The sequence below is a fragment of the Lissotriton vulgaris genome, chromosome 9 (assembly GCF_964263255.1).
Source record: "Lissotriton vulgaris chromosome 9, aLisVul1.2, whole genome shotgun sequence".
NCBI classification, from domain to species: domain Eukaryota; kingdom Metazoa; phylum Chordata; class Amphibia; order Caudata; family Salamandridae; genus Lissotriton; species Lissotriton vulgaris.
In genome coordinates, this window is record NC_141697.1 from 641875075 (window position 1) to 641889114 (window position 14040).

The 14040-nt window shown below is 49.3% G+C and overlaps 1 protein-coding gene across 4 annotated transcripts in view; it reads right to left on the minus strand.

Moving 5' to 3' along the window:
* The window catches only part of RELA (RELA proto-oncogene, NF-kB subunit), a 273417-nt gene that overhangs the window by 120934 nt on the left and 138443 nt on the right, over positions 1–14040 (minus strand). For all 4 annotated transcript variants that reach the window (XM_086938309.1, XM_086938310.1, XM_086938308.1 and 1 more), the window contains exons 4-5: positions 3351–3508; positions 2652–2800 (exon numbers count right to left, since the gene is read on the minus strand). In XM_086938309.1, coding sequence (XP_086794435.1) covers positions 2652–2800; positions 3351–3508 — 307 coding nt within the window. The remainder of the gene's footprint in view (positions 1–2651; positions 2801–3350; positions 3509–14040) is intronic.

Genomic DNA, 14040 nt, shown 5'->3' on the forward strand with positions numbered 1-14040 from the left:
GGAGTGGCACTGCCCACCACCTGGAGCACCCCGCACAAATTAGGCACTCGCGTTAATAGCATCAAAGTGAAGCTTTGCATTGTTCTTTGGGTCCGGTGTATGCAGGACCCATCACAAATTAGCTTCTTAATTATCTTTAAAAAGAAACAGGCCCACCGCCTTTTCCCAATCTTGCCTGTATTGTTTCTTAGCTTGTATTTTTTTATGTTTATTTTATTATCCCAAACCTGCCCGCTTTTAATTTCAGACTTATTAATAGAAAATCGTGAGATCATGTAACAGAGTCCTAGAAATGTTTGTAAACACAGATTCAAAGTTACGAGTTCACATTGTTTACACTTATTTATATGGTTACAACACATAATAAAAAAGCTAAACTTAAAAAAGAAGAATACAAGGACAGGCCCGCGGCACTGCCTAATGACGTACTGGGCAACCCAAACACGCACACTGCTGGTGAGAAGCAGGAAGCCCTGTCCCTTTTCCCGAGAGTCAAGGGGGGGCGGGTCAGGTGACCTGCGGCGTGCCCTGCACCCCTGAAAGGAAACACTTGTGGCCTCGGATCACTCAGCCCGAGCCCTGCCCCTGAGGTGCCTTTTAAAGTATTCTCAGCAGGTTGGGCGCCTGCCAGCTCCAAGGTTCATGCACTGTTGTTCCCAGCACAGAAGGGCTGGCGCGCTCCCTGCTCCAGGCACACGGGCTTCGGCTTTTTATCCCACTGCTGAAACACCAAAGGCTTCTGGAAAACCGTAAAATACATAGTGTTTAAGAGGTGCACCATAAATGTAGCCTTTAGTAGTATTTAAAAATAGTCACAGAAAGGCACGTACACAAGTCCTTTAAATTACTAAATGTTTATTTTATAGCTATACATCATCATCTACCTGACGTACAAAATGCAGTTCTTCGTCGGTATGTCACGTTCATTGAAATAAAGGCGGTCAAACATCGTTTCAGCTGCAAACGAGCGACTGAGTCATAAGAGGGCTGAGCCAGCACTGTGTAATCCCCAGTGAGGGCTGGTGTGGAAGCCTATGATGGGCAGAGCGAGGGAATCCAGCCTCCGCTGCACACACGCCGGCGCTCGCTCTTGCTGCATTCCGTGCACTCTCGCCGCTGCCAGCACTCTCGGGCAGTCTTCACCGCAGTAGAGTGCATCACCAGAGAAGCACAATTGTGTTTCTCCCCTTCCACCACCTACATTTATTTTATCATGCCAACTTAGCGTGAGCCTTCCACTGCTGTCTGTATCACAGCAGTGGAAACTTCCACAGTGCTGATAACTTGCGGCGGCGGCCGGGAGGGCCACACTGGATGAGGAAGCGGAGATGCCACCACATATCTGGACTGGTGCTCGTTTCTGAAAAAGTGTACCACTGTTTCATACCTGAAAACACAGAACCTGCGGAAATTCTATAATTGGGCACCCTCACATAAAGCTAACGCGAGTCACCTTTTCATACCTGCAAACACACGGACCCAGAGGAATCGGCACCCTCGCATAAAGCTAACATGTGTCACCTTTTAAGACCAGCAAACACACAGAACCAGCGGAAATTCGTTAATTCTGCACCCTCACATAAAGCTTGCACACGGAAGGGAAGCAAAAGAAGTGGATGTGATGCTTAGAAACACCAGGAACGTAAGGCTCATTTCAACGACGTTTACATTTTACAGTAAATGGGTACAAAAAGAAAACAGCGTGCATCTCCCTTCCCTGTGCGACAAGCAGGACGGATAACTATTGGGGGCAGGAACATTATCTGCACATTGCACGTCAGAAGCCATAAATAACAATGCTGCAGACTCCCCTGCATTCCAAACCCAGTCACGTGACCTCGTCCCGAGGCGCGCAACGCGATCCGATTCTTTCAGCATTGCTGAAAACAGCAGAAGTTCACACGCGCAACGTTATCTTATGGAAAAGTGCTGCGCGTGGCCGGCTTTTGTCTCCACTTCCCTCTCGTTGTCGGCTGAGCAGACAGCTATAGTTCTCTGGCGAGAACGCGCTTCGCAAGTTTCTAGCCAAGACCTACAAAGGATTGGCTTGCACATTTTTACGTGCAGAGTGGGGTATGGAGACAAGGGGAGTGTATGCTTAGTATAGCCAATGAATTGGTCATGGCCAATGAAGGAATCAGCTCTGAGGAAATGGACACTAAGGATGTTATATTGAAGCTCTCTCGACAAGGAAGTCGTTATGACAGCTGGAGCCGCACAAATAGTGATCACGCCCTTTGGACAGAGGTATATCAAGGGGGATTATGAAGGGCCCTAGTATGGGTACAGAAAAAATATCTTCACATTAGCATTGATATAAAAAACTACATTACACTAAGAGTTTCAGCCCCCTGCTAAAAGGAAAAGATCCAAATGAAGTGTACTGGCTACAATTTAAACAATTATTTAAAATTTAGCAAGGATCCCTAGCTTGACAATGGGTAATATCGAAAGCAGGTATATCTTTGATAGAGGTAATGCTAAAGATACTATATGACCCCACAAACTGCATTACTCATGTTTCTGTATGGTATAATCAGACTGCTGAACTAATCAAGAGAATACGAAGAAATTATTTTTGAAGCTAGAACAATTCATAGAAAATCTGCACATAACAGACCTAATACATAAAAAATAAAATTCACACTTACGTATGGATGGAGCGTTCTGGTGGTAAGTCTGTTTCGAAATAGCCATCCTTGCAGTCCTTGCCAACTAGCTCATGGGGGTGAGGCCGATACGGCTGTTCCTTGGTGACCAGTGAAATGCGTACTTTAGCAGAACCACTGTAGTTATTAATCTAAGATAAAAGATTAGAAAGTGCAGTCGTTTTTGGATATATAATAAGCAAAGTTTTTATACAGCCTGCAATCCCTCTGCAGGTGAAACCCTGTCTGGAACTCGGTGTTACAAAGCTTTTTCCATGCTGAGGCCTATAATAAACACCATGTATTACTAAATACTGTAAATAACGCTTTCCCTAAGTTAGGATTATATTGAAAATATAACCCCTTTGTGCACAGATCCCCATCCTACACTTACGTTGAGCTTTCCACATAAGTGGGACTCAATTTGAGGAGCCATACCATCTACCACTCTGGTGCAATGCTAAAGCGGAACGGTTTAACACCTGCATAGGTCTTGGGTGTATTCTAGTCCTTTGATAAAGATCAACATTAAAATCTGTGCTGGTTGCAAGAAGATGAGGCGAAAAGAAGACTGAAGTGCATAACAAGGCACTATTCTTGAAGAGTTCAGATAAGAAAAGAATGGATTAAGACACCGAGCCGTAAACCAGTCTTAGGCAGTGAATGTTTAGGTCCCAGGGTCCACGACGCAGTATCACATACCTTAATGGTAGGATGAGTCTTGTTGGTGTCTGTACTCCTTTCGCCTGGAATACTGCCAGCTGATCTTCCTTCACATTTGTAGCGAAAACGCATGCCCCGCTGCTTCGGTTGCTCGATGATCTCCACATAGGGTGTCTGGCTAGCTGGAGGAGAGGCATCTGAGAACGAAGATGATGTTGCAACAGAAAATGAGAGATTGCCTTAGAACACTTAAAGGGATTGGAAATAGAGAAGGAATGAAAAGTAGTAGGTAGAACCTAACTAAAAAAAGACTATCCTAATTATATTTACAACTTAGTTTGGTAACCTGGGATGGAGCAGGTACTACACTCAGAAAAGGTGGTTGAATCACCTGACAAGTTAATCCCACAAAATGCACCACGACAGAAGTATTTCACATCTCATTTAAATGCCACCTTTTACAAAACAAATATTCTCCTCTGCTCCCACCATTTACCAACCACTCGGGCTGACAACTGGAGACAAGCATTAGAAATGCAATAGGTCTCGCAGCATTAGAGTTAGTGCTTTTAGAATTGTTTATGGGTTTTTTTGTAAATCTTTAGCATGAGGTTGAGGGTGAGTGAGGGTGAGGGGTTGAGGGTGAGTGAGGTTGAGGCTGAGGGGGTGAGGGTGAGTGAGGGTGAGTGAGGGGTTGAGGGTGAGGGGTTGAGGGTGAGTGAGGGTGAGGGGTTGAGGGTGGTTGAGGGGTTGAGGGTGAGTGAGGGTGAGGGGTTGAGGGTGAGTGAGGGTGAGGGTGAGTGAGGGTGAGTGAGGGTGAGTGAGGGTGGGTGAGTGTGAGTGAGGGTGAGTGTGGGTGAGTGTGGGTGAGTGTGGGTGAGTGTGGGTGAGGGATTGAGGGTGAGGGGTTGAGGGTGAGTGAGGGTGAGGGGTTGAGGGTGAGTGAGGGTGAGGGGTTGAGGGTGAGTGAGGGTGAGTGAGGGTGAGGGAGGGTGAGGGGTTGAGGGTGAGGGGTTGAGGGTGAGTGGGGGTGAGTGAGGGTGAGGGGTTGAGGGTGAGTGAGGGTGAAGGTGGGTGAGGGTGAGTGCGGGTGGGTGAGTGTGAGTGAGGGTGAGTGTGGGTGAGTGTGGGTGAGTGAGGGTGAGGGATTGAGGGTGAGGGGTTGAGGGTGGGTGAGGGGTTGAGGGTGAGTGAGGGTGAGGGTGAGTGAGGGTGAGGGGTTGAGGGTGAGGGGTTGAGGGTGAGTGGGGGTGAGTGAGGGTGAGGGGTTGAGGGTGAGGGGTTGAGGGTGATTGAGGGTGAGGCGTTGAGGGTGAGTGAGGGTGAGGGGTTGAGGGTGAGTGAAGGTGAGGGTGAGTGAGGGTGAGGGGTTGAGGGTGAGTGAGGGTGAGTGAGGGTGAGGGGTTGAGGGTGAGTGAGGGTGAGGGGTTGAGGGTGAGTGAGGGGTTGAGGGTGAGGGGTTGAGGGTGAGTGAGGGTGAGGGGTTGAGGGTGAGTGAGGGTGAGGTGTTGAGGGTGAGTGAGGGTGAGGTGTTGAGGGTGAGTGAGGGTGAGGGGTTGAGGGTGAGTGAGGGTGAGGGTAGGTGAGGGGTTGAGGGTGAGGGTAGGTGAGGGGTTGAGGGTGAGTGAGGGTGAGGGGTTGAGGGTGAGTGAGGGTGAGTGAGGGTGAGTGAGGGTGAGTGAGGGTGAGGGGTTGAGGGTGAGTGAGGGTGAGTGAGGGTGAGTGTGGGTGAGTGTGGGTGAGTGAGGGTGAGGGATTGAGGGTGAGGGGTTGAGGGTGAGGGGTTGAGGGTGGGTGAGGGGTTGAGGGTGAGTGAGGGTGAGGGTGAGTGAGGGTGAGGGGTTGAGGGTGAGGGGTTGAGGGTGAGTGGGGGTGAGTGAGGGTGAGGGGTTGAGGGTGAGGGGTTGAGGGTGATTGAGGGTGAGGCGTTGAGGGTGAGTGAGGGTGAGGGGTTGAGGGTGAGTGAAGGTGAGGGTGAGGGTGAGGGGTTGAGGGTGAGTGAGGGTGAGTGAGGGTGAGGGGTTGAGGGTGAGTGAGGATGAGTGAGTGAGGGTGAGTGAGGGGTTGGGGTTGAGGGTGAGTGAGGTTGAGGGGTTGAGGGTGAGTGAGGGTGAGGTGTTGAGGGTGAGTGAGGGTGAGGTGTTGAGGGTGAGTGAGGGTGAGGGGTTGAGGGTGAGTGAGGGTGAGGGGTTGAGGGTGAGTGAGGGTGAGGGTAGGTGAGGGGTTGAGGGTGAGTGAGGGTAGGTGAGGGGTTGAGGGTGAGTGAGGGTGAGTGAGGGTGAGTGAGGGTGAGTGAGGGTGAGGGTGAGTGAGGGTGAGGGTGAGTGAGGGTGAGGGGTTGAGGGTGAGTGAGGGTGAGTGAGGGTGAGGGTGAGTGAGGGTGAGTGTGGGTGAGGGTGAGGGAGGGTGAGGGTGAGTGAGCTACATCTAATGACTTCAGAGGACTGCTTATAGACTGTTTAAATTACAACCACTGTCGATAGTAAGTACTATTGACCCTGATAACACCCTAATATATGTCCAAAGTCACAGTTTGGTAGGACTGGGCCAGACCAATGTATATGTTTCTATAAGTGTAGTCAGGACCATACAAGGGTTAGTTGAATAGCCTTGGCGGAAAACCCTGCTTCATTGTCTGGGAAGATTTTATTTAAATAGCTCGTTCCACATTTAGCTGTAACATGGATGCAGATACTGGGCGCCCCCTTCTCCAGCCAGCAGCCTTCAGTGAAAGGAAAAGGAAGCTTCCAGTGAAACGCCGGTTAGACAGGCGGGGCTTCTCTGACGCCTCTAGGATGACGTTAGGAGCTCCATCTAAGGCACAACCTCTAAGAGCAACAAACAAGCATTTACAATGCAACAGTTTCGCCTTTGTAAAAGTTAGAGCTATTGGCATTGTAAATGACAAATGTTTTATTTATGTGTTAGTTTTGAAAACAGATAAATAAATGGCATTGTCATTTACAATGCCAATAGCTTAATCTCTCGCAAATGCGAGACCTATTGCATTTGCACCCACACGCACACACACAGAGAGCCACCCACAGACACACACAGAGCCACCCACACACAGAGCCACCTACAAAAAAAAGCTAGCCACACAGACAGAGCCCCAACACACACAGAGCCCCAACACACACAGAGCCCCAACACACACAGTACAGAAAATAAGTTGAGGACTGTGCACCAACGCTCTGTAATGAATACACATTTGCAGGCAGCTGCACACTGTAAAGAATGCATGCTTATTTTGGACATATATATTCAACCTAGCTCGTTCACAAATTGTAAGCACTCTGCTATGTGACCTATACTGAGCAGACCTATGTCACCAAAATACACTGCAAGCACCCACCTATGTAGCCTATGATGTGCAGTTCAACGACCATACCCTACACATGAAGCTTTATACCAAAACACACTGCATGCCCAGGCCCGTCACCCACGATACACAGTGGAAAATCAGCTAAACCAGCTGGAAAACAAAAACTTAGCTGCCAACCACAATACTTTTCTGAGCACGCTGACATCTGTGTCATACTGAGCACTCAGCTTACAGCCACGGGGCATTACGCACATCAACCTAGAGTACAAAACAGAATGCAATCACATACAGTAAACTGCTCGCTATCTGTCGCAAACTGACCAAATCCAATTGTCATACATGATACACGCAAATCCAGGTGTGACTTACAGCAAACTACAGCCGGCTCTTGCTAACTTTTCTACGCAGTGCACAACCAGTTGTTACTATTTTTGCACAGGAACCTGTTATGATCTGTACAATGCAAGCAGTTGTTACTTTACTTTATGTTCATCCATGTGTCACCCATATCATAGTATGCACAGCTGGATGACAACCACTGTGCAGACAGATGTCACTAATGGTGCACAATCAGCTGTCACTCCTAGTACGCTGCACAGCCAGCTGTCACCTGTAAAATGTACGACTAGGAGTTGCCTACAGTAACTGTTCCCAACCAGCTTCCAACAGTGGACAATCAATCATCATAAGCAGCACACTTACCCGCCGTCCACAGTACAGCTGTCACCTATAGTCCAATTACACAGCCAGCTGTCACCCACCAAACACAGTCATCACTACAGTACACTGGGCCAGGCAAGTGCTGTGAACTGCAATCCACTGCACATCCAGGAGACACGGACAGCGGGGGGGGGGGGGCGGGAACGGGCACACGGACAGCGGGAGGGGGGGTGGGAACGGGCACACGGACAGCGGGAGGGGGGCGGGAACGGGCACACGGACAGCCGGAGGGGGGGCGGGAACAAGCACACGGACAGAGGGAGGGGGGCGGGGAAGTATGCTTTCATCAGCATGGACAACTTGAGTGTATGAGGGAGGGAAGCAGCAGCATGAACAACTGGAGGGTGTGAGGGAGGAAAGCAGCAGCATAGACAACTGAAGAAAGGGAAGTAGCATCAAGGAAAACTCGAGGGACAGAAGCAGCATGGACAACAGGAGGGTGGGAGGAAAGCAGCAGCATGGACAACAGGCAGGTTGGAGGGAGGGAAGCAGCAGTATATACAACAGGAGGGTGGAGAGGTTTAAGCAGCAGCATGGACAACTGGAATGTGGGAGGGAAGCAGCAGCATAGACAAGGGGAGGGTGGGGGGATTTAGGCAGCAGCATGGACTACAGTAGGGTGTAAGGGAGGGAAGCATCAGCATGGACAACGGATGGGTGGGAGGGACGCTAAGCAGTAGCATGGACAACGGGAGGGTGGGAGGTGGGAAGCTGCAGCATGGACAACAGGGTGGTGGGAGGGGGAAGCTGCAACATGGCCAACGGAAGGGTGGAAGGTGGGAAGCTGCAGCATGGATAACAGGGTCGTGGGAGGGGGAAGCTGCCGCCTTTGACAACGGGAGGGTGGGAGGGAGGGAAAGAAGGAATGAGGGAAGCAGCAGCACGGACCACGGGAGGGTGGGAGGGAAGCAGCAGTACAGACAACAGGAGGGAGCAACACTGACAATGAGCAGCACAACGACGGAAAGAAAAACATCAACATAGCGCTCGATTTCTTGCAGTGTCTAAAATGTGGCCACATCTTGACTGCATCCAGTGACATACAACTTTTCTCCGTTTAGTGACAAGACCTTGCTTCGAAAAGTAATAATAAATAAATGATACATCTACGCCTACCTCCCTCTCTCTAGGTCGGTACTTCCACTAATCAAAGTAGCCTCGGGCCATAGTTTACGTCTAAGGCAGTGATCCAAGAAGTCAACTGAAGCCTGTGAATACAGAACAGTCCTTGACAAACGTGCCCAATCACGGGGGTAAAAACAATCCCCTCGCTTATACACCCCCAAAGTACTGTTGACCACCCTGAGTACGCACTGAGCTAACGAACACTTACTCTGTGCGCGCTGAAACAAATCAGCCGGCAATTCCTCACTGGCTCCACGTCACGCCGTCCGATCGTGTCCAACAGTTACTGAGCGCACGCACGTGGATAAATACGTGGGGCGGTTCTCTACTCACATCAAATCGGAACGCCCAGCAAAAGCAGGGACAAAGAAAGAGGACTGAATCCTGCAGCGGCCGAGCCAACTAAAAATAGTTAAAATAAAATAAAAAGGAGCCCGGGGGAGCAAAACATGTCGGGCGCTGTTAATATAAATTACAAAGCACAGACATACAATAAACAACAATAAAGTTGGTTCTAAAAAAGAAGCTCGCCCACCAAGAACTGCATCCTGAATCCTGGCGAGGCTCCAACCAACGGCGGCGCAGCTCACGGGGACAGGCCCACTGCAGCGGCCAATCAGAGCGCGCCTCTGCCGACGAGCCTCCGAAAAGCCACCAATGCGGTCGCAGCCCCTTCGTGCCTCGGCCAAGGTGCCGAGCAGCTGCCGGTTGACCCCCGGGCGGGACGGGATACCACTATTTGTGAGGACACGGGGGGGCGGGAGAGGACGAGGGGGGCGGGCGGGAGAGGACGAGGGGGGCGGGAAAGGACACGGACGTCGGGAGGGAGGCGGGAAATGTGGGGACGGCGGGAGGAGGGACACAAGGCAGGACAGCAGCAAGCACGGCCCGGCCGGACCAGACTCGGGGGCGTTCCCGGCGTCGCGTGACGTCGCCAAAGCCAAAGAATCTCGGGAACGCCCCCGTGTCTGGTCCGGCATTGATGGACAGGCCCCTCGTCCAATGGCTAGGCTCCATTTATGGAGCTAGCAAATGGGACGGGGGGCGTGTTCCAGAGTGCTTACTGTACTCAATAGATTTCTCTGGAGGAGGAGCCTAACGGCTCCGTCCCCCAGCGAAACCTAAAAAAGGACTATAGACAGGGGAGCGCCAATAGAAAGCTCGCCAACTCGGCGGCCATACAGTAATGGTACACGTTGAATGTACACGTAAAGAATGACAGGCGAAACCATATCTAAAGTCAGCATATTAAGTGATTTCAACAAGTCCTCCTGAAGACACTGGCATCCGCAAAATACATTACAGTTTCTAATTTTTTTACAAGGAATTTATAGTCAAAAGCTGATCAAAAACAGTAAGTTGACAGCGGGGTATTACCCGAGTAGTTTAGTAATTCTCCCGCAAATGGGGACATTATAGGCAGATACTTCAAAGAGCAGCTGCGGTACCTCTCCAGTGCGCAGTATAAGGCGAAGCGAAATTGAAGAACACAGCCAGTATAGATTTAACAATGACCTTGATTATACCATGGGACAGTAAAGGAACTTGGGTTGGAGGTCCGGTTGTATGAAGTCTATAGTACATTTAGGAAAAATAGTGGTTTCGGCCCTCGTTAATAGGTTTTTAATGTTAGTACTTCGATATCTATAGCCATAGTGTAATGTGCCCGTCTGTAATACAACTGGTGCTCATGTAAAGCGCTCTGATACATTCGTGTCAAGTTCGCGCTCTATAAAACTAAATAAAAAAAAAAAAATCCCACACCATGTCGTTTGGAAACGCCCGGTTACGCCCACAATGATGCCAAGCACAAAGTCTCTATGGCGACGGCCAAGCCTAGCCAAAATCCGCAAGCTGACAGCTCATTCTATCTAGCGAACCGCCGAACAATGCAGGCCTTAAAATGCTTTATGACAAATGTACCATTGAACACGTGCTTTAACACGGCGGGCAGGGGAGGGGGCGGAGAGGGGAGAGGTGCGACACGGCAGGCAGGCAGGGGAGGAGAGTAGGAGGAGGAGGGGGGAGGAGAGTAGGGGAGGCACGGCCTAGCGGCAGGCAGGGGAGGAGAGGAGGAGGGGGGAGGAGAGTAGGGGAGGCACGGCCTAGCGGCCGTGCAATCAAGTAGTGAGGGGGCGGAGCTGGGGGAGGCTGTGAGAGAGAGTAGGCAAGGCAGGCGGCTGGGGGCATGTGCACGCGCATTTAAGCTCAATGCGCATGCGCATTGAGCTTAAATTTCTCGTGCACTGCAAGGAATCGCCACGATTCCTTGCAAGTTGGATAAAGAGTCGATGAGCCCCCATAGTCTCGCTTGCTCGATGCGCATGCACATCGACAAGCGAGACCTAAAAAACAACAGGGACATAATGGACATTAAAAATGAATTCCAAACATTTCACCAGCAACAATGGTTTAGGATAATTTCTGGGTGAGCTACGGAAGTATATCTACAGTGTGTGTACAAATACATACGTATTAAACACAGAAATAGCTGGATCGGCAATTACTAAATGCTACTTCTATAGCATGAATACCATAATTTTACTCATGAAGACTGAATTTTCCCACTTATATGTATGATTTTAGAACACTTCATGAGACAACGTTTAAACTAACAATGTACAGGCAGCAGGCTTAAAACTTTTGATATGCTTATCTGAGGAAAACTATGGAAAGCAAACACTGCTCCTCGGAGATACCGCAAAAATTAATTTTGTTGTACTAATCACAAGCCCATCACCTCAACTTCAAAATACGTAGAAAATTAATGCAGACTTATTTTACATTCTCTATGGAGCAGAACTAGAAGCCCTCATGTAAACTCCAACCATGTATCCGCTCCCTCACACTCCACACCCTTATCACACACAAACACATATACACATCCCCAACTTCAAACACCTCACACATCCCACTCACCATTAACCATAGTCCATGTAGAAGCTAAAACTCTTTGATTATTTGATGTTCATTTTGTAGTAAGCTACACCTCAAAAATCGCGGGCACCATCAACACGGTGAAAGCCGTTCTTCAGCACATAAACAAGGCTCAACTCCACATCCTTTCGTACTTGGCATCATCATTATCATCCCAGTGGGATTCAGAACAAAACCAGTGATTAAACAAACAAAATGGAAGGAGACCTTGTAGGCATCCAAAAATCTTCTTCAGCCATACACACTAGAGGAACCAACTGCCCTTAGCTTCATGGAGGTCATTTGCTTGTCACACGCCCTTCTGTGCATTTCATCAGAAAGCCACCTTCCAATTGATCTATCGGGATCTCGTAAGTAGTACAATTTGAAGTGAAGAAACCACAGATCTCACCATCACATACATCAACTATTCCTCCAACAAGGGTTTCAAGGAATTATTTAACAAAACAGCAAGCACAATGTAAACAAGGCTCCCTAAAAGGAACACTCCATATCTAGTTTTCATCTCCATCCCAATCCTTCAATGCAACCCTTTGTTGTCAGAAGAAAAATTCCACACTATGGCCAACAAAACAATCTAATACCAGTGCCACTTGTTCAAGGTCTTCTAAATAGATCTCACCAGCCATGTAGGTACACACCAGACAAAAGCCAACTTTATATCCGTACTAGAAACCCTGAATCAACCCCAGAAAACTACGCTGACACCTAGGCTTCCCAGAACCCATGCAACATGAACAAAAAGCCATCTGCTGTACACCGTAGAGCCCCTCAACAACACACTGATCATTCAGTCAAGAATTATAGAAAATGTCATCCATCACAAAGCTTCAAACAGAATCAGTACCCTCACCAAAATTCAACAAACACTGCATCACTTTTATCCTAGATCTAACAATATCTTATTTAACAGAGAAATGCAACATTAAATTTACTTGCAAATAAAATCAGTCCCATACAATCAAGTAGTGTGGCTCACTGGTTAGAGGCGGCAGACCCGAGAGCAGAGGACGGCCCGGGACCAGGGTTCGATTCCCGGCGCGGCAGGTTTCTGGACCAGGGTCAGCGGACTCGATAATTCGCTCGCCTCTGTGCCACTCTGATCAGCGTTCACACTCGGTAACTCTGGGCATTAGCTTGCCTCATCTTCACTAACGGCCCCACCAGACCGCCGGGGATGCCTGGTCTCACCCTGGAGATACCCATTAAGGGACCATCTCTCAGGGAAGCCAGGAAGGGTTTCGCAGCGGTCGAAGCGCCTTGGGACCCTCCGGGTAAGTAGTGCGCTATATATAAAATACATATCTAAAATAGGGGTCTTTAAAGACCCCATACCACCTGACCTCAACACGTTCAATGGTCTCAAAAACCCTTATGAAGACGATATTCTCCTTCTCATGATTAAGAAAGCGATCCCCAGTGAATGTAACAAACCCTATATTTAGCCAATGTCTCACTAGAACCACGTATCTTTCTTGAAGCATTCAAAAAGGATCCAATCATCTCATAATTGAAACCTGCACTAGCAAACCCCATAGGTTTCACAAACACAGCACTCAACGTTTTTAAAACATTTTTGCATAGGTTTGCATTATGCAAAAAACAACAAGAAAAATACAAACAAGCATTTGCAATGCAATAGGTCTCGCATTAGGAAACTGTGAGCTATTGGTATTGTAAATGACCTTTTTTTTAATATGTGTTAGCTTTGAAAATACATAAATTAATAGCATTGTTATTCAGAAAGCCAATAGCTTACACTTTCCTAATGCGAGTCCTATTGGCTATGGCAATGCTTGTTGGTAGCAAGCAAGGACAGTGCTGTTGTGGTGCTGAGTGATGCTTTTGTCGTGCTGAATGATTAAGTGGTTAGGCTGAGTGATGTGGTGGTGTCCAAGAGTGATGTGGTGGTGTCCCAGAGTGAAGTGGTGGTGTCCCCGAGTGAAGTGGTGGTGTCCCCGAGTGAAGTGGTGGTGTCCCCGAGTGAAGTGGTGGTGTCCCCGAGTGAAGTGGTGGTGTCCCCGAGTGAAGTGGTGGTGTCCCCGAGTGAAGTGGTGGTGTCCCCGAGTGAAGTGGTGGTGTCCCCGAGTAATGTGGTGGTGACCCCAAGTGAAGTGGTGCAGCAGTGTGAGGCGTGCAGCAGTGTGTGGCGTGCAGCAGTGTGTGGCGTGCAGCAGTGTGTAGCGTGCAGCAGTGTGTAGCGTGCAGCAGTGTGTAGCGTGCAGCAGTGTGTAGCGTGCAGCAGTGTGTGGCTTGCAGCAGTGTGTGGCTTGCAGCAGTGTGTGGCGTGCAGCAGTGTGTGGCTTGCAGCAGTGTGTGGCGTGCAACAGTGTGTGGTGTGCAACAGTGTGCCTTTCAGCAGTGTGCGGCATGCAGACGTGTGAGTAATGCAGCAGCGTGTAGCAGTGTGAGGCGTGCAGCAGTGAGAGGTGTGCAGCAGTGTGAGGCGTGCCGCAGTGTGAGGCATGCAGCAGTGTGTGACGTGCAGCAGTGTGTGACGTGCAGCAGTGTGTGACGTGCAGCAGTGTGTGACGTGCAGCAGTGTGTGACGTGCAGCAGTGTGTGGCGTGCAGCAGTGTGTGGCGTGCAACAGTGTTGTGCTGCAGTGTGCGGTGTGCAGCA